Source organism: Podarcis tiliguerta (genome assembly GCF_965153285.1).
Source record: "Podarcis tiliguerta genome assembly, chromosome: 10".
Classification (NCBI taxonomy): Eukaryota; Metazoa; Chordata; class Lepidosauria; order Squamata; family Lacertidae; genus Podarcis; species Podarcis tiliguerta.
Genome location: NC_139543.1, coordinates 23,496,659 through 23,521,894, shown reverse-complemented (window position 1 = coordinate 23,521,894; position 25,236 = coordinate 23,496,659). Strand labels below are relative to the sequence as shown.

The 25,236-nt window shown below is 42.6% G+C and overlaps 1 protein-coding gene across 8 annotated transcripts in view; it reads right to left on the bottom strand.

The window, feature by feature from the left end:
- Nucleotides 1-25,236, bottom strand: part of DOCK4 (dedicator of cytokinesis 4) — a 247,223-nt gene that overhangs the window by 68,236 nt on the left and 153,751 nt on the right. For all 8 annotated transcript variants that reach the window (XM_083399233.1, XM_083399234.1, XM_083399227.1 and 5 more), the window contains exons 15-27: nucleotides 24,774-24,936; nucleotides 22,225-22,331; nucleotides 20,715-20,871; nucleotides 18,881-18,978; nucleotides 18,680-18,763; nucleotides 18,486-18,586; nucleotides 16,130-16,211; nucleotides 14,301-14,471; nucleotides 13,503-13,695; nucleotides 11,847-11,974; nucleotides 11,023-11,157; nucleotides 4,299-4,397; nucleotides 2,264-2,358 (exon numbers count right to left, since the gene is read on the bottom strand). In XM_083399233.1, the coding sequence (XP_083255359.1) occupies nucleotides 2,264-2,358; nucleotides 4,299-4,397; nucleotides 11,023-11,157; nucleotides 11,847-11,974; nucleotides 13,503-13,695; nucleotides 14,301-14,471; nucleotides 16,130-16,211; nucleotides 18,486-18,586; nucleotides 18,680-18,763; nucleotides 18,881-18,978; nucleotides 20,715-20,871; nucleotides 22,225-22,331; nucleotides 24,774-24,936 (1,613 nt within the window). The remainder of the gene's footprint in view (nucleotides 1-2,263; nucleotides 2,359-4,298; nucleotides 4,398-11,022; nucleotides 11,158-11,846; nucleotides 11,975-13,502; nucleotides 13,696-14,300; nucleotides 14,472-16,129; nucleotides 16,212-18,485; nucleotides 18,587-18,679; nucleotides 18,764-18,880; nucleotides 18,979-20,714; nucleotides 20,872-22,224; nucleotides 22,332-24,773; nucleotides 24,937-25,236) is intronic.

The window sequence follows — 25,236 nt, the reverse complement described above, 5'->3', positions numbered from 1 at the left end:
AACTTTCACGCGTGTCATTGTGCACAGGGCTGCATCCTACATAAATAATTTACTTTGAAATAAGTAAGATTATAGGCAAAAAGGTACAAAGACCTCACATGATTACTTGTTTTATGCCTAGTACCAAGGACTAAGTTTTCAAATGAGGCTACTGATGTTTGTCCAGTACTGTGTGTTTAAATACTCTGTGCATTCTGGGCCTCCTCAGCTGATGAAGGATTTAGGTAAAGGTAAAGGTACCCCTGTCCATACGGGCCAGTCTTGACAGACTCTAGGGTTGTGCGCCCATTTCACTTAAGAGGCCGGGGGCCAGCACTGTCCGGAGACACTTCCGGGTTACGTGGCCAGCGTGACATTGCTGCTCTGGTGAGCCAGAGCCGCACACGGAAACGCCGTTTACCTTCCCGCTAGTAAGCGGTCCCTATTTATCTACTTGCACCCGGGAGTGCTTTCGAACTGCTAGGTTGGCAGGTGCTGGGACCGAACGATGGGAGCGCACCCCGCCGCGGGGATTCGAACCGCTGACCTTTCGATCGGCAAGCCCTAGGCGCTGAGGCTTTTACCCACAGCGCCACCCGCGTCCCTGATGAAGGATTTAACTTGCATCAAATACTGCCAGTTCTTTGCAATCATCCTTATGCTTACTTCGCTTTGCCAACCTAGTCACTGATGTTAGAATTCTATTTGTTGGCATGCAATATGTTCCTGACTTGAAATCAACGGTAGTTCTCTGGCTTCACAACAGACAACATAGCCATCTTTTCTCCTTTTCGATTTTAAATTACACTAATATATATATATATAATCTTTTGTGGGACAAAAGCTGTAAGCTGCTAAAGATTTCACCATTCTTCGTGTTTGTCAATTTTTGAATTGCTTTCCTTTCTCCAGAGTCTTCCTGTCTGATTTCATTTCACCACTGGTCTATCTAAGACACGTGCTCATTTCTTTGACCTATTTAATGTGAAAACCATAGGCATTCCACACTACCTTTAAACTATAAACCTTAATGGCTTGTTAGGATCAAGCCAGAAGTGGCCGACTATAAAGGCAACAAACAGGACCAGTATCAGACCACATTCCCTACTGCAGCTCAAGATAATGCTCATCCTTCATAAAAGCTTTCTAGCTGAAGAGAGAAGGAAACTCTGCCGCTTCTCCATACCACAAACTTGCCTCTCAAAACAGCAATTCAAAGATACACTTAGAAAAACTACAGGGCTAAAAAAACTCTTTCAAAAGTTTAATTGCTCATTAGGAGCCAAAACATTTGAAGAACCAACATTTAGCTTAAATTCGTAACCATTTGTCCCTAGGCCACCGAAAATGAATGATTCTGTTTCTACAGGAACAATAGTAAGAGTAGAATGACATTCGTGTTTCTGGAAAACTAGTTGTTATATGTTGTTTTAGCAGACAGCAGCATAGGAAGACTTTGCAGTCGTCAACTTTATCTTGTATTCATCCAAATGTGCACGCATAAATGCTTAAAAGATATTTCACATTACTTAGGTCTTTAGTCTGCAATGCGCTGCCAGGAGACATGCAATTTGCAAAGCAGGCAGAGCAACCTAAAGTGGCTGGAGGGAAGGGGAATCCTTGACAAAAGAACCATGAAATTCAGAACCTTACAGGTCCTGCACTGGCTAGTGTGAAAGGGGGAAAGGGAGAACTGGGATGGGGAAACAAGTACAGTGGTACCTCGGGTTAAGTACTTAATTTGTTCTGGAGGTCTGTTCTAAACTTGAAACTGTTCTTAACCTGAAGCACCACTTTAGCTAATGGGGCCTCCCGCTGCCGCCGCGCCACCGGAGCACAATTCCTGTTCTCATCCTGAAGCAAAGTTCTTAACCTGAAGCACCATTTCTGGGTTAGCAGAGTCTGTAACCTGAAGCGTATGCAATCTGAAGCGTATGTAACCCGAGGTACCACTGTATGTCAGCACCAGAGCTGCTATTCATTTTCCCTTTCTTGCCATTAGTGTGTTGGAGAAATTGGAGGAATTTGAATTCTACAAATTCAGTCTCTCTCTTGCACATGCCCAAGGTCAGATGGCCGTTGCTATTCCCAGAGGCAAAACAAAGGCGTCTCTGGGGATGGAACTCCTTCTCTGCTTGTGAAGAGGGAGCTTTGAAATATTCTCTGGCCGCTCAGATGACCTCCCAGGGGCCACAGAGCCGGTTCTTAAATTATCAGTATTATTCCCAGTCCTATTCCCATTGACACCAGTTCTATTGTTACCGTTATATTTAAGCAGTCTTACTTGTTAGCAACTAAACGCATCACCGTCCAGTCCTTTGGAAACATCTCTGGCCGTATTAAGATTCGAAAGACTGTAAATATCTGTAATAAGAAATCCTAGAGCAGAGGAGAAATATTCCATAGGTAAGAGAAAGAAATGTGCAGCGAATCGTTTTAGCATTTGACATTACAAAACTTGCAATTAAGAAGGAAACAAGATTCTAATAGGCTATTGGGGGGGGGGGGAGCAGCTACTTTTTTTCCTCCAAGGAAACTTCACAGGGATTATGAAACGATTTAATGACGTGCTTTTAAGTGAGATGCAGACAGGAGATTGTGTTGTCAAAGGCTGCTGAATAATGCATTACTTCTGCGATACAAATAAAATGTAAAGTTAATCTTTATACCACGCAGACATTTTCAACCTTTAAAATAGTAACACACGTGATTGTTGAAATTTGCAAACTTCGGCTTTACTTTTCACAAATAAAGTGTGTAGACTGCACGTGAGAACAATTTCTACCGGATTGGGCTGCTGGTGGGGGACTCACATGATTGAAGGCTGGATGTGTATCATCCAGATGTTTACCCTCAACATTCTGTTACTGACAAATCAAATTATTCTAATTGCCTGCAGCACCTGAAGTGCACAGTCAGCTAGTGGGGCCGTAGCAATTTGGATTGCTACCTAGAATGCCTACATGAGGGACTGGATAGCTCAGTTGGTAGAGCATGAGACTCTTCATTTCAGGGTTGTGGGATCGAGCCCCACGTTGGGCAAAAGACTGCAGGGGGTCAGCCTAGATGACTCTTGTGGCCCCTTCCAACTCTACAATTCTATGAGGGTTACAGGAATCCCTTAGACAATTAATGATGAACAATACTATTCCCTGCTCTGTTATGATGTAACCCTAATGCTAGTCTTTAACCTGCAAAGAGGGATGAAGTTGTCAAGATGTGCAGAAGTGTGTCAACCTAGCTGCAAGTCTTCAGACTTTGCTGTGAAACTTCTGCTGGACTAGATCTGGTATCCTAGGGATAGGTACTTTTGAAAAACATGGACTGGCAAAGAGATGGATATCTATTGCCTGAACATCAATTTCCCTGTCTGAAACACCCAAACTAGCAGAACGACAACAACTGAAACAGCCTGATTCCAGGAGGCAGCAAGTCAATATTATTATAGCCTGTAATAAAATCACAGCTTCATAATGGACGTAATGATCTGTGTTCTAGGTCTGGTGGGGTGAAGTCTGTAGCAGTCCTGCTGGAAGCTGCTCAGATAATATCCACCCATGTGCACTTCCAGGCTTTAAGCGCATGACATGTTGTTCTTGGGTTCTATATATACACAAATTCATGCATTTTCAATAGTACACAGCTGGCTCTGGTAAGATGCATCTGTCTCCCTCATTACTGACTTGCAGGAGGAATGTAAAAACATTCCTGTTTACCCAGGCATTTGATGGCTAAAAGATACTGTTCCTGGCAACTCTGAAATCATTAGCTGAGAGAATGTGGTGGATTTAAACTGTTCTTGGAATATTTTTAATTACATTGGGTGGAATTTGCCTAACCAGCCCTGGCAGCAGCACTTCTGCTTGCGCAATAGGGCTTCTGTCCCTCATCCTGCCCTGTGCACATACCTCAAAATTGACCCACTGAAATTAATGGGCATGACTAACTCAGGACCTACTCTGAGGAGAACGGCGAACTGTTATCTCATCCCCAGAGTCATTTTGTCGCAAAGCAAGGATTTGAACCCAAATCTTCAACAACTGAGCTCGGCAGACAATCCACTTTATCACACTGATCCGTATGCATGAGAAACCTTACATTAGCAAGTCACCACTAACCCTAAAACAATAATCTAAGAAAGTTAGGTCATGCTCGATTCCCACTGGGATCAGTGAGCTCATTCAACTGGCTTTGGATTGCGTCTCACAAGCGAATATCAACGGTCGCTTAAGTAAAACAGGACAATCATGAACAGACTGGAAGGGGGAGAAGTTGATGAGAACATTTGTAGATGCTAAAGCACAAGCCTTGCTACTTACCCTCAGCTCGTCCCTCGTCTTGAATCTGTCAAGGAGCTGCTGGTAATGTCTGTCAGTCATTTGGCGCAATAATGACAAAAGACATGAAACAAACTCTCCCTGAAAGAAATGGTTTTAAAAGGAAAGAAAAGGCATTACAAAGTAAACACGGTTGTTGTTGTTTTTTAAAAAAGTATGTGTTTTCTATTGATTATGGAGGTATGAGGACAAGCATTATTATTATTATTATTATTATTATCATCATCATCATCAACATCATCATTTATTAAGTTTGTATACCTGCTGTATACCTGCAGGCCTTAGTTTAGGGCAGTTCACAACATAAAACCACAATATAAAAACACAAAATACATAATAAGAACAAGAACAACCCACTAATCCCCCCCCAAAACATTTTAAAAGGGCACTGGATATCAATCAGCCAAAGACGTCAAAGAGGAATGTTTTTTGCCTGGCGTATAATGAAAGTGTCAGCCAAACCTCCCTGGGAAGAGCATTCAACAAAGAAAGCCCCTTTGCAAAGATGTATCTTAAACCCAACACTGCAGTTCTTTCCTCAGTGTTTAACAACTGAATCACATTTCCTGAGCCTGCAGTATAAAAAGGTAAAGGTAAAGGGACCCCTGACCATTAGGTCCAGTCGTGACCGACTCTGGGGTTGCGGCGCTCATCTTGCTTTATTGGCTGAGGGAGCCGGCGTACAGCTTCCGGGTCATGTGGCCAGCATGACTAAGCCACTTCTGGCGAACCAGAGCAGCACACGGAAACACCGTATACCTGGAGCGGTACCTATTTATCTACTTGCACTTTGATGTGCTTTCGAACTGCTAGGTTCGAACGACCTATTTATCTACTTGCACTTTGACGTGCTTTCAAACTGCTAGGTTCGAACTGCTGGAGCGGTACCTATTTATTTACTTGCACTTTGACGTCCTTTCAAACTGCTAGGTTGGCAGGAGCTGGGACCGAGCATCAGGAGCTCACCCCGTTACGGGGATTCGAACCGCTGACCTTCTGATTGGCAAGTCCTAGGCTCTGTGGTTTAACCCACAGTGCCACCCACGTCCCTGCAGTATAGAACTCGCTTATTAGAAAAGAAGTCCAAGTGAGCACTTTGGCACTTACTTCTGAAGGCCGTATTATGCTCAAGGCATTACATGCAACTTTATCACTGGTTTCTTTCTTTAATTAGCAGTGGGGTGAGGAGATATATTTCCATCAGATATTTCATCCCTCCCTTCTTAGCAACGGTCCAGAAAGAAACACTCCCCACCCCACCCTGTTCTGCATGGCTATAAGGCTTAATAAAAAGCTCCCATTTGGTGGATATGGATTTCTGCCCAAATCATGACTGGAGACCCAAAGGATAAACCTCCCCACCGCACATTCTGCGGGGCCCCTGCACCTATAAATAATTAAAGAAATGGAGCTGAATACTATAGATTTTACATAATGTATAGATTTTGCCACCAGTCAACATGGACAGTGCTGTTAATATTCCAAGAATAAGGATGGCTTATGTTCGTTAAACATAATTTCCATGTTGAGCAAATATCTTATACATTTGGGGCCTTTCAAAACAATGCTAGCACAATGTCCATACCAGTACCAATGTGGAAATGGAAGCAGGCCTCACACCATATGGAAGGAAGAACAGTTTATATGGTTAAAAATCTGGTCAAAGTGAATTAAGCTACTTCTCTAATAATAGATCTCTTTCCATTCTATCTGTATACATGCAGATTAGTTATCTTTGGCTTGAAAACCAATGAAGCAACTGAGCATATATGCAACATAAATGGGCATGTCTTCTGCTCAAGATCAGCTGAAATAAATAGGAGCTTGTGTAGGAAGATATCACAGCATTTGGAGCCCTTTGCTTGTCTTGTCTCGGTGACAAGACTGCATTTAGTACATGTTTCAGGGCTTCAGTCCTACACATACTCAGCCAGGGAGTAAGCACTATTGAACATAGTGGGACTTGCTTGTGTGTAAACATGCACAGGTTTACCCTGTAAGTCAGGCATAGGTAAACTTGGCCCTCCAGATGTTTTGGGACTACAACTCTCATCATCCCTAGCTAACAGGACAAGTGGTCAGGGATGATGGGAGTTGTAGTCCTGAAATACCTGGAGGGCCGAGTTTGCCTATGCCTGCTATAAGTCACCATGTGCACTCCTTTAAGTCCCTGACACACAGAACTAGTGAAACACTGTGCAGTCAAGGTTGATGGAAATGGCATTTTTCCTTAAGCTTGTTTCTATAGCAAGACAACTCCAGCTTCTGAATTTGGGATGGAAAGCCGAGTCTGGTATTTCTGTGCAAGTCCACCTACATGTCATAAAATGTGCTCATTTATCATTTTGATAAGCATAGAATGGGTTCCTGACAACACATGGGGACCAAACCTGCCACCTACACTCAAACTGGGTGGTGTCTTTCTTCGCAAATATCTCAAGAGCATTTGGCTCAGTAGGTTGCCATAAGCAAGTACAGTTCTGCATGAACTTGCTACATAACAGTATATAATTGCCTTATGCTGTGCGGTGAGTCACTTAAAAATTAAGTGCTTGATGTGGCACTTGAAACTTCCCCGGCTTACACGATATGGTGCAAGGGCCCCAAGAGCCTATTCTTTGAGACTGTGTGAAAAATACTGCCATACAGCTTTGTGGAAAGGGAAGCCACCTCTTTCTCCAAAGGAAACCTATTAAAATAAAACTTGCCCAAACTTAAGGCTATACTTATCCCACAAGCCTTATTTAGCAACATTTGCGTATGCGAATTGTTAAACAAAAGTCAATGGACTTATATTCAGCAAGCCTTCAACAACATAGGGGAGAAAAAACCTATTGTACAATTTAGCAGTGTTATGACTTTTCAAAACTAAAATGTAAAGAATCCTGAAATCTTATCAGTACAGTGGTACCCCGCAAGGCGAATGCCTCGCAAGATGGAAAACCCGCTAGACGAAAGGGTTTTCCGTTTTTCGATGCGCTTCGCAGGACGAATTTCCCTATGGGCTTGCTTCGCAAGACGAAAATGTCTTGCGAGTCTTGAGATTTTTTTTCGCTCCCCACCCCCTTTTTCTAAGCCGCTAAACCGCTAATAGCCTTTTAGCAGCTAATCCGCTAATCCCTTAAACCTTTAATAGCCGCTAATAGCCGCTAAATTGCTAATAGTGCTAATCCGCTAAGCCACTAATAGGGTTGCTTCGCAAGACGAAAAAAGCGCTAGACGAAGAGACTCGTGGAACGAATTAATTTCGTCTTGCGAGGCACCACTGTACATCCTGCCAGAACTACAGCTTGCTGCTAACATCTGCAAGTGTGGTAGTGCAAGTGCTGGACCAGTGTCTTGCCTCGGTGATGGACTGGATAAGAGCCAGCAAACTGAAACTCAGTCCAGATAAGACTGAGACACTGTTAGCTGCTATTTCCCTAAAATGGGTGGGTGGAGGTTGCCTGCCTATGAAGAGAACACACTCTCTCTGAAGGAGCACACATGTAGCTTGTGGGTCCTTCAGGGTCCTTTGCTGTTGCTTGAGGCTCAGGTGGCCTCAGTGGTGCAGAGTGCCTTCCATCAGCTTAGGCTGGTGGCCCAGCTAAGCCTGGACAGACTAACCACTGTTGTCAATGCTCTGATAGCCTCTAAGTTACTGCAACATGTTATATGTGGGGCTGCCTCTGAAGACGGTTCAGAAACTTCAGCTAGTGCAGAATTCAGAAGCCAGGATGATCACTGGTAGCATTGCCATATTTCAAAAAGTAAAAACCAGGATACCCCAAAAGTTGCTGAGCCAAAAAACACACAATTTTTTAATTGACTTGTCTAGGATCCAGGACAAAGCGCCACTCCCCACCCACCCGTCAATTCTGCCTATGAAATCCCGGTAATGTCTGGGGAAATCTGGACGTATGGCATTGCTACTCACTGGGTTTGAGCATATTACACCGATCCTGGCTTGGCTGCACTGGTCGTCAGTTAGTTTCCAGGCCCAATTCAAAGTGCCGGTTTTGACCTATAAAGCTTTAAATGCTGCAGGACCGCAATACCTCAAGGGCCATATCTCCCATATGAACCAACATGGACCCTGTGATCATCATCTGAGGCCCTTCTGCATGTGACCCCTCCACAAGAGGCCTGGAGGGTGGCAACACGAGAACAAGCCTTTCCTGTGGTGGCTCCCTGTTTGTGGAATGCTCTCCCCAGGGAGGCTTGCCTGGTGCCTTCATTACATATCTTTGGCCCCAGGCAAAAATGCCTCACTACATAGAATCAGGCCTTTGGCCGACTGAACATTCTACGGCCTTTTAACTGTTTGTGGGACAGGGCTTAATGGTTTGTTTTTGTTCTTATTTTATTATGTGTTTTGTGTTCTCATTTTATATTCTTATGTTGTGAACTGCCCTAAAATCTTCGAATGAAGGGTGGTATATAGATTTAATAAATAATAGCAAGAAAGTCATGTATTAACTCTGTCAACAGTACTTTAATTGGGGGGGGCAATAGAGAGGAGTGATAAATAAAGTTCTCACATTTTTTATTAGATTACCTCTAATTTTTCCCCCTCAGAACAAAGTAGCATTTAGAATACACTGCTAGAAGCCTTTTTCTATCAGGAATATTTTTTAGGGGGGAGACTAATAAGGCTGGATGTCAAAGAATGGGTGTGCTAAATATTTCCCTGAAACCTTTACTATATGAACAAAAATAGGTCAGCTGCTCTTTTAAGAGTTCTTCTGTGCCTCCCACTGTGTAAGATACCTCCCATTTTGACAAAAGCAGAGCACAACCTGACATTATTTCACTTACATGGCTTTTGTGTTGTGCTCTGAGAAATAGGATTTGAACAGCCTAACCCACATTAACCTCTCCGTATCATTGAACAAAGTAGGACATAGGCTGGTTTTTTACTTACAAGTGACCCAGATACGAGAGAGGTGTATCTCCTTTTTTAAAAAAATAGAAAAGCAGGTGAGGAAAGCTTCCACTTTCAAAACAAACAGCAGAGGAAGCGATTGCTTAATCCCATTCTCCTTCCCCTATTGGCCCACCATTGGCTATTGCCCTGACTAATCACCCTGCTTTTCTCTCCTCATAGGAAAAACGTAAGACTCCATATCTTTTCCGCTCTGGATGGGGCAGAGGCAATTGGAACAGGATAACAGCAAGAAGTGGAAAACTTGAGCAGCCTCTCCCACGTTCCTACTTGCCACTTGGGATGCTGCTTTTTTGTTGTGCATCTCCAATGAATTTTCTGATTTGGCACTCATACTCAAGAGAACTTTTTGCTTTCCTTCGCAACACCAGATCAGAACAAAAAGTTCCCTGATTTGACTGATGGAATGGTGGATTTAGCACAAGTGAAATAAAGTACTTCTTCACACAGCACAGAATTTACTTGTGGAATTAACTGCCATAAGATGAGATGACTGCCACTGACTTAGATGGTTTTTAAAATAGGATTGGGCAATTTCATGAAGCACAAGTCTCTCAAAAGACTTTGAGTAGTAAACAAGTTATGTAAGTAAACAAGTAAACAAACTTATGTAAATAATAATAATAATAATAATAATAATAATAATAATAATAATAATTTATTATTTATACCCCGTCCATCTGGCTGAGTGTCCCCAGCCACTCTGGACAGCTCCCAATCAAATGTTAAAAACAATACAGCATTAAATATTAAAAACTTCCCTAAACAGGGCTGCCTTAAGATGTCTTTTAAAGATAGGATAACTGCTTATTTCCTTGACATCTGAAGGGAGGGTGTTCCACAGGGTGGGCGCCACTACCGAGAAGGCCCTCTGTCTGGTTCCCTGTAACCTCACTTCTCGCAATGAGGGAACCGCCAGAAGGCCCTCGGCGCTGGATCTCAGCGTCCGGGCTGAACGATGGGGGTGGAGACGCTCCTTCAGGTATACAGGACCGAGGCCGTTTAGGGCTTTAAAGGTCAGCACCAACACTTTGAATGGTGCTCAGAAACGTACTGGGAGCCAATGCTGATCTCTCAGGACTGGTGTTATGTGGTCCTGGCAGCCACTCCCAGTCACTAGTCTAGCTGCCGCATTCTGGATTAACTGCAGTTTCCGAGTCACCTTCAAAGGTAGCCCCACTTAGAGTGAATATGTTACCAAGTATCAGATCCAGGGAACCAGCAATGCAGGAGGGATGTTTCTTGCAGGTTTTCTATATATGTTTCTAGGTATTTGACTGGCCCCTGATGGACTAGATGAACCCTTTGTCTGATCCAGCAGGTTATCTTTATGTTCCTAATGTTAAGCAGTAGACCTGATCCTCAAATGCTCATTGTAGGACCAACTCCCACGTGTTTAGTAAATCCTACAGAGGGAACACCGGCTAGTTTTTGGGCCAGCCACAAGGACTGAGGCCAGCCATAAGAATTTTTAAAGCTAGATGAGAGAGAGAAGGGGGAATTCACATTTTATTTTATTAATTATTTGTTAGAATATTTCTAACTCATTTCCAACTCATTTCCAAAGATGTCATGGCGGTGTACATGACCAATCAAATTCCTCAATATTGAATTTCAGCGGGAAGCCTTTGTGCAAGTGGATGGCCATTTTCTCTTTGAAGCACACATGAACCCAACACAGGGGCTGGGATCCTTTTTATTACCATTTTTTATGCACTGAGACAAATTAGGGGAAGCCATAAATCAAATATTTGATCCAGTTATTTCTACTGCGACACTTACAGTAACATCTTGAAACTGAAGCCTCGTTGCGGATCCTGCTGTTTGAGGGCGGCTTGTGATCTCCAAGATGGTTCTGAGCAGCACATCTAGCAGGCTGTTCACAATTACATCTATTTCTTCCAAAACTGACTTTTCCTTTAGTTGGTTTAAAAAGAAAGAAGAAGAAATGGACTGTTCAGGTCAGTATTAATGAAAAGCAGATACATTATTTTCTCAGCCAAATGTTAACAAACTAAATTACCGTATTTTTCGCTCTATAAGATGCACCAGACCACAAGACGCACCTAGTTTTTGGAGGAGGAAAACAAGAAAAATAATATTTTGAATCTCAGAAGCCAGAACAGCAAGAGGGATTGCTGCTTTCACTGCGCAGCAATCCCTCTTGCTGGTCTGGCTTCTGGGATAGCTGTGCAGCTTGCATTTGCTCCATAAGACGCAAACACATTTCCCCTTACTTTTTAGGAGGGAAAAAGTGAGTCTTATAGAGCAAAAAAATACGGTAATATTCTGAAGCAAATAAAGAGGTCAAACTTCCATCACCCCTGACCATCTGCCATAGCACCAGTTTGGGGGGAAAAGGGGAGCTAAAAAAGATTTTACAGCCAATATTCAACTAGATCAAACGCAACCTTAACTGAGCTCTAATTCAACACACTTTTTCTACTGGTTCTTCCAAATGTATGGCCAAGAGAAATCATAACTAAATGCAGAAAAATGTGACATATTCATGAAACAAATATCATTTTTACTCCCCCCCCCCCCAGACAACTGATTTTTCCTTTTACTGTTAGAAGTCAATTCCATTTGACGTAGCTCCTACTTACAGAACTATTTTTCTTTATGAGGCAAAAGATGTTGCTTAGGATGTGTGCACACGTGAACAGATCCTTTTGTTCCTGCAGATGTACATAGAGGTGGTGCAAAACAACCGGTAGTAGAATATATCGAGACTCTGGAAGGAAAGAAGAAAACTAGTCAACACACTTCTTTTGCGGCATCCCAGCTCCACTCCATTCCTATCCTTTAAAGTAATTAAGAAGCAATTTCATCATCCTGTCTTTTCAATGGATGGGACTATGCAGAACACCACACTATATTACTTCAGTTCCCACATACAGAATAACTTGATTAAAAGTGTTCCCACAAGAAGAAGCATTTCCTATGTCAAGACCTACAGCCTCTTCGTCTATAGCTCACATTCTCTGGATGAAAACATCCCCAATGTGTTGCATTAAAAACAAAACAACAAAAAAACTACTTGAAGATTGGGTTTAATCTCTCAGCTTTATCATGCTTCATCACAATTGCCAATATCTCCAAAGGAAGATTTATGAACATCTGAATTGGGAGGAAGGGATAATATATCTAGACTAAGCTAATGAAGAATTGGGAGTCATAAATGAACTCTGCTACACTGCAGAGCCAACCTGGTGTTATGCCACAGAAATGCTATACCCAATGGCACTACTTGTCTCCACTTCTGCAGAAGAAAACACGAAACCCCCCTCAGTGTTATACAAATCTGATTAGCAGGTAAATCTGGCTTTAGAACAGAAAGCTATTCACCACAGAAAGCTTCTTTTGTCTTAGAAGTTTGAACAATCTGTTTGTACAGCCTACGAATTCTTCCCTTACCATGCCATTTTTCCGCACTCAATAGCAAATATCGTTGCAATATTGTAAAGAGTTCATTTTCACCCCCTGAGACAGGGGAGTTTAATTACACTTCAGATCACAGCGAGTCTCGGCTTTACCCCAGGACTGCATGCTTTATTTTTCCAGATCAGCGTACTTTAGACAACTGAAAGCATTTTTAAGTTTTATTTAAAGCAGGGCAGGGGTGGAAAAAGGATTCTCCTCCGGTTTGGACTGAGGGGAAGGGGGGGACACAGAAAAAGGGCAGTGCAGAAATGGGGATAAAGGTAAAGGGACCCCTGACCATTAGGTCCAGTCGTGGCAGACTCTGGGGTTGCGGCGCTCATCTCACTTTATTGGCCGAGGGAGCCGGCGTACAGGCCGAGGGAGCCGTCATGGCCAGCATGACCAAGCCGCTTCTGGCAAACCAGAGCAGTGCACGGAAACGTCATTTACCTTCCCGCTGGAGCGCTACCTATTTATCTACTTGCACTTGTGCTTTCGAACTGCTAGGTTGGCAGGAGCAGGGACCGAGCAATAGGAGCTCACCCCGTCACGGGGATTCGAACTGCCAACCTTCTGATCGGCAAGTCCTAGGCTCTGTGATTTAACCCACAGCACCACCCGCATCCCCAAAATGGGGATAGCCCCCCCAAAAAAACAATTACAGGAATTAAATAGTGCTTTCAAGTACACTTGAAAGATTTCCTATGGACATAACATTGGCCATGGGACTAAGTGACCTATAAACAGGGCTTTTTTTCCCAGTCAGGCCAAGAGTCAGATAATCAGCAAAGGCAAGAGGCTGCTTTAACTACTGACAAATCATGTGCTTGCCATCTTACCTGGGTTCGTGTACAGTTGGCTCTCTACTGTTTTCCCAATGCACTGGAGTTTGACAGCTTGAAGGGATTCATCTGCATTTGTGATGGTTGGTAAGCTTCCTAGAGTATCACGCACCAAATTTGCAACCTCTCTCACTTCAAATAGCTTCAGCAGCTCTGAGTACACAGCGGGGAAGGAGACAAGAAAGACCGCCTAGTGAAAAGAGAGGAGAAATCAAAATACACTGTGAACTTGAGATTAAAGAAATTGGGACAGGTAAGAAATCTGAGCATAAGGATGGGATCTGACTTTAAACTATTGTTGAAACTTTTGTCAATTATCTCCTTTGCCAGAAGAACTCGGCTTGGGGTTGGAGGGCGGTGCTTTTATTTTATTTTTCTAAAATGAGTGATATTGCAAATTGCGTTATCGTTAATTAACTGCAGTCCTAAACTGAAGACCAGAAAGCGAATGGGGCTATGGTGAAGATGAATAAGGGGAACAGTGCTTAAAATATCCATAGCTACTTGCAGAAAATACGATCAGGTAGTCTGACAATATTCTTGGATTGGAAGTGAGTGTGGAACAAAATGATCTCATAGCTCTGCTTGGGCCAAAAGCTTGCTATAGAGGGGAAAATATGCAGCCAGATGTCTGAACCCAACTTCTGCTTTCAATATGTCAATAACAAAATGAAGCACATAGCAGCAAGAAACAGTAAATTTATCGCATAAGGAACAAGGCTGCTTTCCCCCCGTATCTGTGACCAGGCAGCGTGAACAGCGGCAACAGTGTAGTGCAACGGCTTGTTAACTTACTTGGGCTTGAGATAAAGCACTAGCCCCTTTGGTTTCTTGGGAAAGGAAGAATCGCACAGACATCAAAAGCTCTTGAATACAGCAGCAGAATTCCTCCTCGTTTTGCCCTCCAGTAGCAAGAGAGAACAGCTTCCGAGACTGGATGATATACTTAAATATATATTCTTGTGCCTACACATGTCAAATGAGAAATACACAAGTCTGCATTGTTGGCTCTTAATAATAAATAAATAAAAACTTGGTTTCAGAGATAACTGAATGGTCGCTGTTTAAGCAAAGAATAAACCATGCAATGGAATAGTTTATACCAGGAACAGACCTCTTTGCAGTCAGAAGAAAAACTAATATGAAAAAGGAATAGCAAGCTGAGGGGAACCAGGAGTCGGCACCCACACCCACATCCCTGAACAGGATCTCATGTTATTTCAGTGAATGATTATTTATTGGACAAAAATCTGCTTCACTATGGCCCCAGATCATGGCCATGAAGAACTTTCTCCGATCATTCCTATAGGCCCACAAATGCCCTGTTTGTTCTGTATTTTCACATTATGTGACTAATTTTTTGGTTTCTAGTATGAAGTAATTTGGAAAAAAACCCCAAAAAACTTTTAAAATCATCAGAGCTAATTTTTACTGGAGTGTTTTATAATGTTATTGAACTTGTTATATGATCTCTTTATCATAATGAAACCTTTAAAAAATCCTCTGAGCTGAACAGTTTGTGTCTCTAAGCTATTAAGCAATTTTCTTTTATTCACAATCATTTCACCAGGAAAATAAATGCAAATCCCTTGAAATGATGACAAAATTGTTTACTTTTAGTTTTCAAATACAAAATGTTAGGCAATTTGCTCCTGTATTTAAAATTTAGGTCCTACAATTAATTGACAGCATCAAGCGCTGGTTTATGCTCTTATCCATACATCTATGGAATTTTAGTAGCTTCTTCTTGTTCTATTGCTATTCTATTGCATCACTGATGGAATTATGAGAGCTACGTATTTTGGGTATATCAGCCATTGAAGGACATCCAACACAGGTTTTAGCTAAGTCTAAAACTCCATAAATTGGCTTGCATTATTAACATGGGAACAAACAAATACAAATGGACAAAAATTCACGTGAATATCATCTGTTACTTTCTACATGTCAGGTTTCCAAAAAGGGTTGCGTCATTCTGTGAGTGAGCTGAGTATGTACTTAGTTTTACATGTTAAGAGCAATAAACCATGGTTTGTTGCAATGAGCTCAGGCAAAGGGTTGGGCTTATCAACTCCACTTGCCTGCCTACTCTGCCTGTACAGTCAAGAGGAGGAATTCTGCCAGGTTTCATTTCCGTTTCATAGAATCTCAGTTTAGCATTATGCACAAACCAGGAATCTTGGTTTACAGCAAACAATACTTGGTTGTGAAACAAAACAACTTCAAACCATGGGTTATGAGGCTAGCTTGTTTAACTAACCATGGTCAGTTATTACGGACTGTCAACATAGTGCTCACCCATGGTTTGTATTATGTGCACACCAGCTGTTTGACTTCAAACCACCACCACCCAACCAAGGCACAAAGCATTTCCATGCACACACTCTGTGAGTTGCATCCTTCTCCTAAAAGTTACTCCAGAGGGAATCTGATGCTTCAAAGACAAATTTGGAGGATGCATGGAGCCTACCACTAAAAGGAAAAGTGGAAAAGTGCCCTTGCACAAGCACACACAACCTTACACTATCTTAGCTCCAAGTCTCAGTAACTTCAGCTGGCATGAATTCATGTTGATGCAGAGAGATACAAGCAAGATTACACACTCCCCTGACAAACTGTGTTACCTTTAATACTTCTTGGTTGTGTGCTTGCCTTTCCACTTCTGTTATCCGATCAACATGCCACTTCAACACCTTTATGAGGTCTCTAAAGTATAACACAAAATTTATTTCCAGGCTGAAGTGTGAAAGACTTAAATAACACACTGGATTACACGACGTCTAAAACAGATCAAAATAATGTAAGTAATTTATAGTGCAGCCCTAGCAGTATCTACTCTAAACTAAGTTTCATTCAATACAGTGGCGCCATGTCCCAGGTAAATTAATATTAGGTGGCAAGCTTAGGTTGGAATCTCAAAGTAATGCCACTAAAGAGCAAATACAAAAGAAGATCCCATTATATTTTGGGATACTTAGAAAAAAAATTATGATTTTGTTGTTTACGGTTTCATTTCACAGGAGTGTCTTGAGAGCAAGGTTTCCCAAACTTGGGTCTCCAGTTGTTTTTAGACTACCATTCCCATCATCCCCAACCACTGGTCCTGCTAGCTAGGGACCCAAGTTTCGGAAACCTTGCTTTAGACGCAGGACTCTAGGTCAATGAAAGAGAATACATATTGCATGCAGAATGTCCCAGATTCTATTGCTGGCATCTCCTGATATGGCCGGGAAAGACTCCTGGCTGAAATCCTGAAGACCTCCTGCAGTCAACAAAGGCAAGATTGATCTAAGTGTAGACAACACCAAACTAGATGAGCTAACGATCTGACTCACTGCAAGATAGTGTCTTAGGTCCCTATGGTCAATGCGCTTGACTAGCTAAAAAATTTTGCAAACATCCCTAGCAAGGGAAATTTAACAAACAAAATACTGGCAACTATCCAGAAAGCCTATGGTTAAATTTACACTCTGTGACAAAAAGCGCGTCCTTAGATATAAATATCTCTTCCTTGGGAGCCGATTTTGATCAAGGGCTGTAAAGTTTAATGCATTTCTCCTTTTACATGAGACTCCAATCTAAGCTTCTTGTCCACAGTGTGTATGTTAAGTGGTAAATTTACGTGTAGCCCCAAGGCAACAGAGAAGCAGGATGTATCTGTCTAACGTAGATATGTATCTCCCGCCCAGAACAATAGGAAGGCATTCCTTCAACTATCTCCTTTGATCTGCTAATTGTTTCTTTTTGAAATAGCCTTGATCTGGTTATGTGCTCCAGAAACCAAGAGGGGCACAGCTTTAGGACTGCCCCAAAAGGCATTTACGAATACCACTGTTTAGCCATGGGAAATCCTCCCATTGGGGCCTCCTAACTTGAGACCGGAAATGTATCTGCCACCTAGAAACTGACTGGAGAAATTCTGTTCTGCTCACAGCCTCCCTTCCTGTAACCAGGGAAGAGAATGAGCCATGTATCTTTGCACTTCCTCCTTGTCTTTCCCCCTCTTGTCCTTGAGCACCCAACTTCACTGAAGATGCCCAGGGTTTGTTAAGCCAGTTTCACTACCACGACATCCAAACCAGGAAACTGGTTTTAAAATGTACCACAAATCAGAATCTAGTCCTGGTTGTTTTACAATTACATTTTACAGTTAAATATTTCCTCTTATGTTTTACAATTAAGTACCGTATTTTTTACTCTATAAAGCTCACCTTTCCCCTCCTAAAAAGTAAGGGGAAATGTATGTGCATCTTATGGAGCGAATGCAGGCTGCACAGCTATCCCAAAAGCCAGAACAACAAGAGGGGTTGCTGCTTTCACTGCGCAGCGATTCCTCTTGCTCTTCTGGCTTCTGAGGTTCAGAATATTCTTTTTCTTGTTTTCCTCCTCCAAAAACTTGTCGTCTGGTGCGTCTTATAGAGCGAAAAATATGGTATTTCTAGGTGTTAGGACACGGTTAGGGTTTGTTTTAAGGGTCACATATGCATTACACAGCATTATGGCAAAAGGCAGAAAACCATTTAATGGCAATAGAAATAGTAGAAGTGAACTGATTTCAAGCTGATAGTCTCTCTCTCTCATATATATATATTGTCAATCAATTTATCAGCTCATTGGACTTTTATTTTGATCTACTGCCCTTTTATTTAGATCAGTTAATTTAATCTTTGTTGTTGTTGTTTAGTCATTCAGTCGTGTCCGACTCTTCGTGACTCCATGGACCAGAGCACGCCAGGCACTCCTGTCTTCCACTGCCACCCGCAGTTTGGTCAGATTCATTAATTTAATCTACCTGCCGCCAATTAGATGACCAGTCATTGTACAAGGTGCAACCATTTAGTTGTGCTACTGTTACACCGCATACTGCCTGCCCTTCACCAGCAGGTCCCATGGCAGCTTACAACAATTAAAAATTGTAAATTGTAAACTGATAAAACAGATCACAATCACAGAAGTGGGGTGGGATTTATATACCTTTACCTGTATGCAAGCGCTCCTGCAAAGTGGCTTTCAATGTAGGTGTCCATAACTGGCTTAAAATGGTGAAACTTGCTGTCCTGCAGCAAATTAATTATGTGAACCTAAGAATAACAACACTAGTGTTTATTAGTGCCTTTGGAAGTCAACATCCAAAATTAAAATAAGACTGTAGCGAATAATTAAGTATGCCTTACCAAACAATCAAATACTTGGGAGCCATACTTTTGAGAATTTTCATCTAAAATTCCAAATAAAGTGTCCAGTGTATCTTGGAGAAACTTGATGAAAGAGAAATTTAAGAAATACATATTTAATGAACGTTATTTATTATATAACCTGTTGGGGAAATTACATTTCTCTATGAATGCAAAATAAACAGTGAAAAGAGTCTTTACCTTTACTATTTCTGACCCATCAATTTCTTTCAATTTTGAGAGGCAGCCGGCAATTTTTTCTGGGTGGGCTCGCCACTTAAGAAGGTCAAGCATGTCTCCTACAAAGCAAAGACACAGAGCAACAGAGATGGTGTACAGCTAGAGATGCAACAAATGTGTGATTTATCTACATGATGTGGGAGTAGGGGAGAGAAAAGGCAACAGACACAACCCAGCAAAAGTTAGACGTGTCAAAGTGTCATTGATGTCAACAGCACTTATCAGCAGCTAAATCCCACTGAACCTACTGAAACATACATATGAATAGATCACACATATACATGACCACACTGGCAAACTTTTGTCTTTAAAAAAAAAAAATCCACATACAGTACGTCTGCAACTTATGAGGAGGTTACGTTCAGGTAATCATGCCCATAGCCAAAATTGCATATACGCAGAATACCTTGGGTGCAAAAGCGACTGGGATTGCTGAAGTCTTTTTCCTAGATGTCCTCCTCCCTTTTATTTATTTATTATTTTTATTTGCCAAGCATGTAAAGATTAACGCGCACAAGTTAAATGTATGTAAGTTGTGGGCTTACTGTATTTCAGTAGATCTGTTGGTGTGCTATGCATAGACAAGATTGCTAGCCGTAACAGATAACCACACCAAAGTCGTGACTGTACTAGGATGTTTACCTATCCCTAAAACAAGCTGTTAATGCAGTTAATTAACGTTACCGTATTTTTCGCCCTATAGGACGCACTTTTTCCCCTCCAAAAATGAAGGGGAAATCAGGGTGCGTCCTATGGGGCGAATGCAGGCATCGCGGACCTCTCCGCAAACAGCAGGAGCGCTCCTGCTGCTTGCGGAGAGGTGCCTGCATGCTGAAGCCTGCGCGCGCTGAGCTCAGCGCGTCCAGGCTTCGCGGACCTCTCCGCCAGCAGCGGCAGCGCTCCCGCTGCTGGCGGAGAGGTGCCTGCATGCTGAAGCCTGCGCGCGCTGAGCTCAGCGCGTCCAGGCTTCGCGGACCTCTCCGCCAGCAGCGGGAGCGCTCCCGCTGCTGGCGGAGGGGTGCCTGCATGTTGAAGCCTGCGCGCGCTGAGCTCAGCGCATCCAGGCTTTGCGGACCTCTCCGCCAGCAGCGGGAGCGCTCCCGCTGCTGGCGGAGGGGTGCCTGCATGCTGAAGCCTGCGCGCGCTGAGCTCAGCGCGTCCAGGCTTCGCGGACCTCTCCGCCAGCAGCGGGAGCGCTCCCGCTGCTGGCGGAGGGGTGCCTGCATGCTGAAGCCTGCGCGCGCTGAGCTCAGCGCGTCCAGGCTTCGCGGACCTCTCCGCTAGCAGCGGGAGCCAGCACTGGGCTCCCACGGCTTGCAGAGAGCTGCCTGTTTGGGGGCTGGGGTCGGGGGAAGCTCGGGCTTCCCCAACCCCGCGCCTGGGGGGGAAATAATTTTTTTCCTTTATTTCCCCCCAAAAAAACTAGGTGCGCCTTATGGGACGGTGCGTCCTATAGGGCGAAAAATACGGTAATTATAAGAATATTGCTTTTAAAAAGCAAAAGAACAATTAATAGGCAAATCTAACAGTATTTTTTGATTCCAGGTGTGCTGTTGTTGTTTTTTAAAAATGTAGTTCACTACATTCAGCCTGTGCCAACTTTTGCTTTGCTCTCAAATAGTCCCACAAATTCCTTTATTAGTGTGTTGATAAAATCAATGGTTTATTCAATATTATTTGTGTCTATCTTCCAAAGATGAAAACGGCATGTTAGAAGCATATCCCAATTTCAAGAACCTCACCTGTTACATTAACTGGCTGTTACACTGTTTTAATAACCAACATGTTACTTTACCGTTCTGTGTAAGCTTAGTCGAACACAGGAAAGATGTTATCCAGAATGATTCCTTAGTGGTTTTTACTGCTTGGTGGTTATTTGAAAGGAGATGCCCCTTTGAAAAGGGGAATTTGAGGTAGCGACTAGAATCCTGAAGGCTTACATTTTCTTCACACTGGGGGAATAATTAAGTTAAGTTTGCATTTCAACTTGCTATAGAAAAATGAGATAAAAACGTAGCACAAAGCTGTCACGTAAAACTGTTTTTCTTTGGAGAATGGCATAATGTGCTAATTACCTCTTCCCAATGGGTTTCTTTCATGATCTGTTCTTAACCCTCTAATACTGCATATTCTCTCTAAACACTGTCCCAAGGTGACTTCATGACATCCCGAGTCTTTCAATACCACACACTTTCAGTACCCAGTTCTGCTATCTCTTGCTTCATCCCAACCCCACATCTCTAAAGTGGCCCTCTGATATTTCTACTCAAATGCTTTGTTGTTGACTCATGATGAATAAACTGAAGACATAGGACACCTTTCTTCTCACTTCACCCTCTGCCTATTGACTCTAATTATCTGCTAACATCACCATCCATCCTATTAACAGGTACATAGCTATAGCTTTTCTTTGAGTCTTCTCCCCTTTGTCCCCCATATTCAGTCCAGTTACAAGCAAGTGGTCCTTCCTGTCTGCCCCCTGTAGTCCACACCTTGGTAAGCTTTCATCTTGATTACTGCTATCTTCTTCTCTCTGGCCTTACATTATTTCATATTGGGGCTCGTACACACTTTCGCTTGCCCCATGCCTAGAAAGCATGGGTCTGAGTGGTTTTCTACTTGACCCACACTTTCTAGGCATGGGTCTGGGTGGATTCCCCCTTGCCACGATCCTTTCCCATGGGAAAAGCCGCTCTTTAGCTCTAAATCGGAATAAACCCAATTGCTGTTTGCTCCGATTGAGCATTAAAGAGTGGTTTTCCCAGAGGGAAAACAGCTGGACAAGAGGGTGTCCTCAGCTCTACCCCATATCAACTGCCTAAATCATACAACTTTCATCGCTCTGACCAACTGGGAAAAACACACACACACCGTTGCTAAGCACAAGCGGTGTTATCAGGGAGAACATACATAGGCAACTTTTTGTGCGTGCAAATGTACAGAAATTTCAGCGTGGATAAAGGGATGCATGCGTGTGTGTGTGAGAGAGAGAGAGAGAGAGAGAAACTTTCTAGATAATAGTGGGAAGTCGGCCATCCTAGATGCAACACGTTAGCAAAACAGGAGCAGTATCCAATAAGGAAATTATTCACAGTACGAGGTACTGCATTGAAATGCATAACAAGATTTAAAGAGCCAATAACATAAACTTGAAAGGATAAAATGAGAGGGTATTTTGCACAATGACAAGCCTAGCATTCTTTTGGCAGCTGATTCAATCTGCCTAAATCTAAGGGCAGCCCTAGGCATTTGGAGTATTTCTCTTGAATAAATCACATTTCTCTCTGCTTTCCAGTGGAAATTACCTTGTGCACAATGAGCTCATGAGTGCCATCTGGCAGTGTCCTTCCATTTTCCTGCATCAGAGGGACGAAAGAAAAACCAAACAACTTCTTCTCCCCCTTTTCTTTTGCTGAAACACATATATAAATTAAAAATCCACCATATTCCAGGCTGGAAATGAGAATGCATAGATTCAGCGAAAGCAGAGTTGCATATATAACTCGGCACTCATCCACAACCAAAAGTCGGAAATGAAAATAATAATAATAATAATAATAATAATAATAATAAGTACCCCGCTCATCTGAATGGGTTTCCCCAGCCACTCTTGGTGGCATCCAACATATATAAAAACATAATAAAACATTAAACATTAAAAAGCTTCCCTATACAGGGAAGACACCTTCAGGTGTCTTCTAAAGGTCATCTCCTTGACATCTGATGGGAGGGCGTTCCACAGGGTGGGCGCCACTACAGAGAAGGCCCTCTGCCATAGTGAGAAATCCATAACCTACAAAACTACTTATAGGGCACAAACCAGCAAACAGCCACAACTCATACAGAAAGCAATGCGATAGGACACATTTGGACACGCTTCAATTAAAACTGAGACTAACCAAGGCTGCCAGGAGCATGGGAGTGTAAAGGAGGAAATTTACAATGGCCTCATCTCCATGTTGTGAAAAGCCAGTTTGTCTCAGTCTTACATGTGCCTTGCCCCTGCTGCGTAGCTCCCCCAGGCAGCTTTTCTCCCAGCATGCATGGCGCCTGGGCAACTCAAACAATCCACGGTACAGCTTGCCATGTTGTCCACACCGAAACTATGCGAGTGTTAAGTCAGAAATAAACCAAGAACTTGATTTCTGGCTTAGTGCTCACAGTTAGTTTGTTTAAAACAAACTGTGGTCCAGGTTTGGACGATGTGATATCATACAATGGCTTGTTTGAGTTGTACAGGCATAGGGTGTGGGTGTGAAAGGTGGAGAGGGATCCATGCAGCAGGGGGAGGTACATTCACAATTAAGCCATGGCCGAAGACGAACTATAGCTTTTCATGATGTGTGAACTAGGCCAACATGATGGCATAAATCTATGCAGGAAATAGTTCGTGGCCAGGATAGGAATCATTCCCAAAAACTCTGTAGGCAGCTACTTCCTTGTGGCAGCATCGGGTCTAAAGTAATTAATAACATGTCATTCAAATTCATCTTTCTTTACTGAGCACAATCCCTGAGTCATCCAAATTACAGAATTACACCAACTATTTTGAAAATACTTACCCTGATTCTGGATATATTTAAAATGCAAGAAAATTCAAATTCAAAACAACTTGCTTTGAAGTAAGCATGCTTAAAAGCACCAGCTTGCTAGGAACATAAGAGCAACACTCTGTACTTACATCACTATTTGTGATGCTTTTTTAAGAAAAGTTGATGAAAGACATCTATATCCTAGCCAAACTAGAAACTAATCTAAAGTCAGATCTTGAGGTCACTAAAAGAGTTGAATGATCCTAGCTAATACCTGCAGAGATCTTTAAACAATCCCTTTCCACAACAGTCAAGTATGCAAGAGATAAGGAGAAGCAAGCTGTATTCTCAGACCATTTGGTTCACCACATACCAAGAGAAGGCAAAGACTTCTAAAACTGTAAATTGTAGCTCTCCTTCAATATCACCTTACATTGCTTTGAAGAAAAGAATAATGTTCTAGAAAAAAAAATCACCTACTTGCTCCTATTTCTGAGCTCTTGTTTTGGAATAAACATGTCACTTCCCTAATAATTCTATTATTTGAGCCCACAACCCTTGCAACTCTCTAGAACAGTGGTTCCCAAACTTTTCCCCACACAGACCACTTGGAAATTGCCAGCGGTCACGGTGGACCACGTAATGATATTTCTGCTTGTAATGTGCTGTGCTAGGTGCTGTGTGATTTTTAATTGTATTTTTACAGACATGCCATGGACCACCTGAATAAAGCTTGTGGACCAATAGTGGTCTGCAGACCACAGCTGGGGAACCCCTGCTCTAGAACAAAGCTGGGGGAGCCTGTGGAGAATATGGGAGTTGGGAGTCAAACAACATCTGGAGGAACACACCCCTGCTCTAGAACCTTCCAATTATTTCCCCTAGCAGTCTGTGTAGGCAGGAAGCTTTTAGCTTATAGAATTTCAGATATTTTTTCTCAACTGTGTTTGATAGAATTGTCATTTACATCCAACCCTCATAGGGGTGAAAAGTATTTAGGTAAAACAAATACTATCAGAAAGGCAAGTAATAATGGCAGAGATATTGAGGGAAAACCTTTACAGCTACATATACCTGTAGCCTGGTAAAGAGTTTCATACACTCTATAGTTATGGAAGAAAACCCATCCCTTTCTGCAGGATAGTGCTAAGGCAAAGCTGTTAATGCCAGTGGATAGCTGGTTTTCAAATGTGATTCCCTCTCCCAGTAAGCTGCAAAGAGTAGAAAATCTGTCTTAAGTCAGTGTGCACGAAAAGCATTTGAAAAGCTCCGAGACTGCCTAGTGCAACTCCAAAGCACTACAACTTATGAATAGGTCTTACTGGAACAGTGTCGGAATTCAAAGCGAAGATGAGCTCCCCTGAATTTATCCACAGGAATAGGAAGTTTCAGCAGCTCAGCCCACCGGGGACTGTTGTTGTGGTAAAGCACAAAGGAGTGAAATTCAGTGGCTGGTGGCTCTCCAGAGCCAAAAGAGATAAAATCCTGATGAAGAGAGAAAGAAAGCAGGTTAAAGGCATTACTTTAGAGTCAAAATTAACACGGACTCTGGAAAAAAGACGTCAAAAGCATCTACGGAACATTGCCAACCCTTCATTGACCTTCTCAAGCAAAGTTGACCTTCTCAAGCAAAGGCTCAATAAGGTTCCCTCATTTATTTATTTTTTGGCCTGCCTGGGACTGCCAAAGAAGCAAGGTTATGAAGGTCCAGGAGGCCATGGTATAATTCATTCATAGGCTGCATTTAGCTTGGTCACACAAGCTGTGTAGGCCTAACTAGAAGTT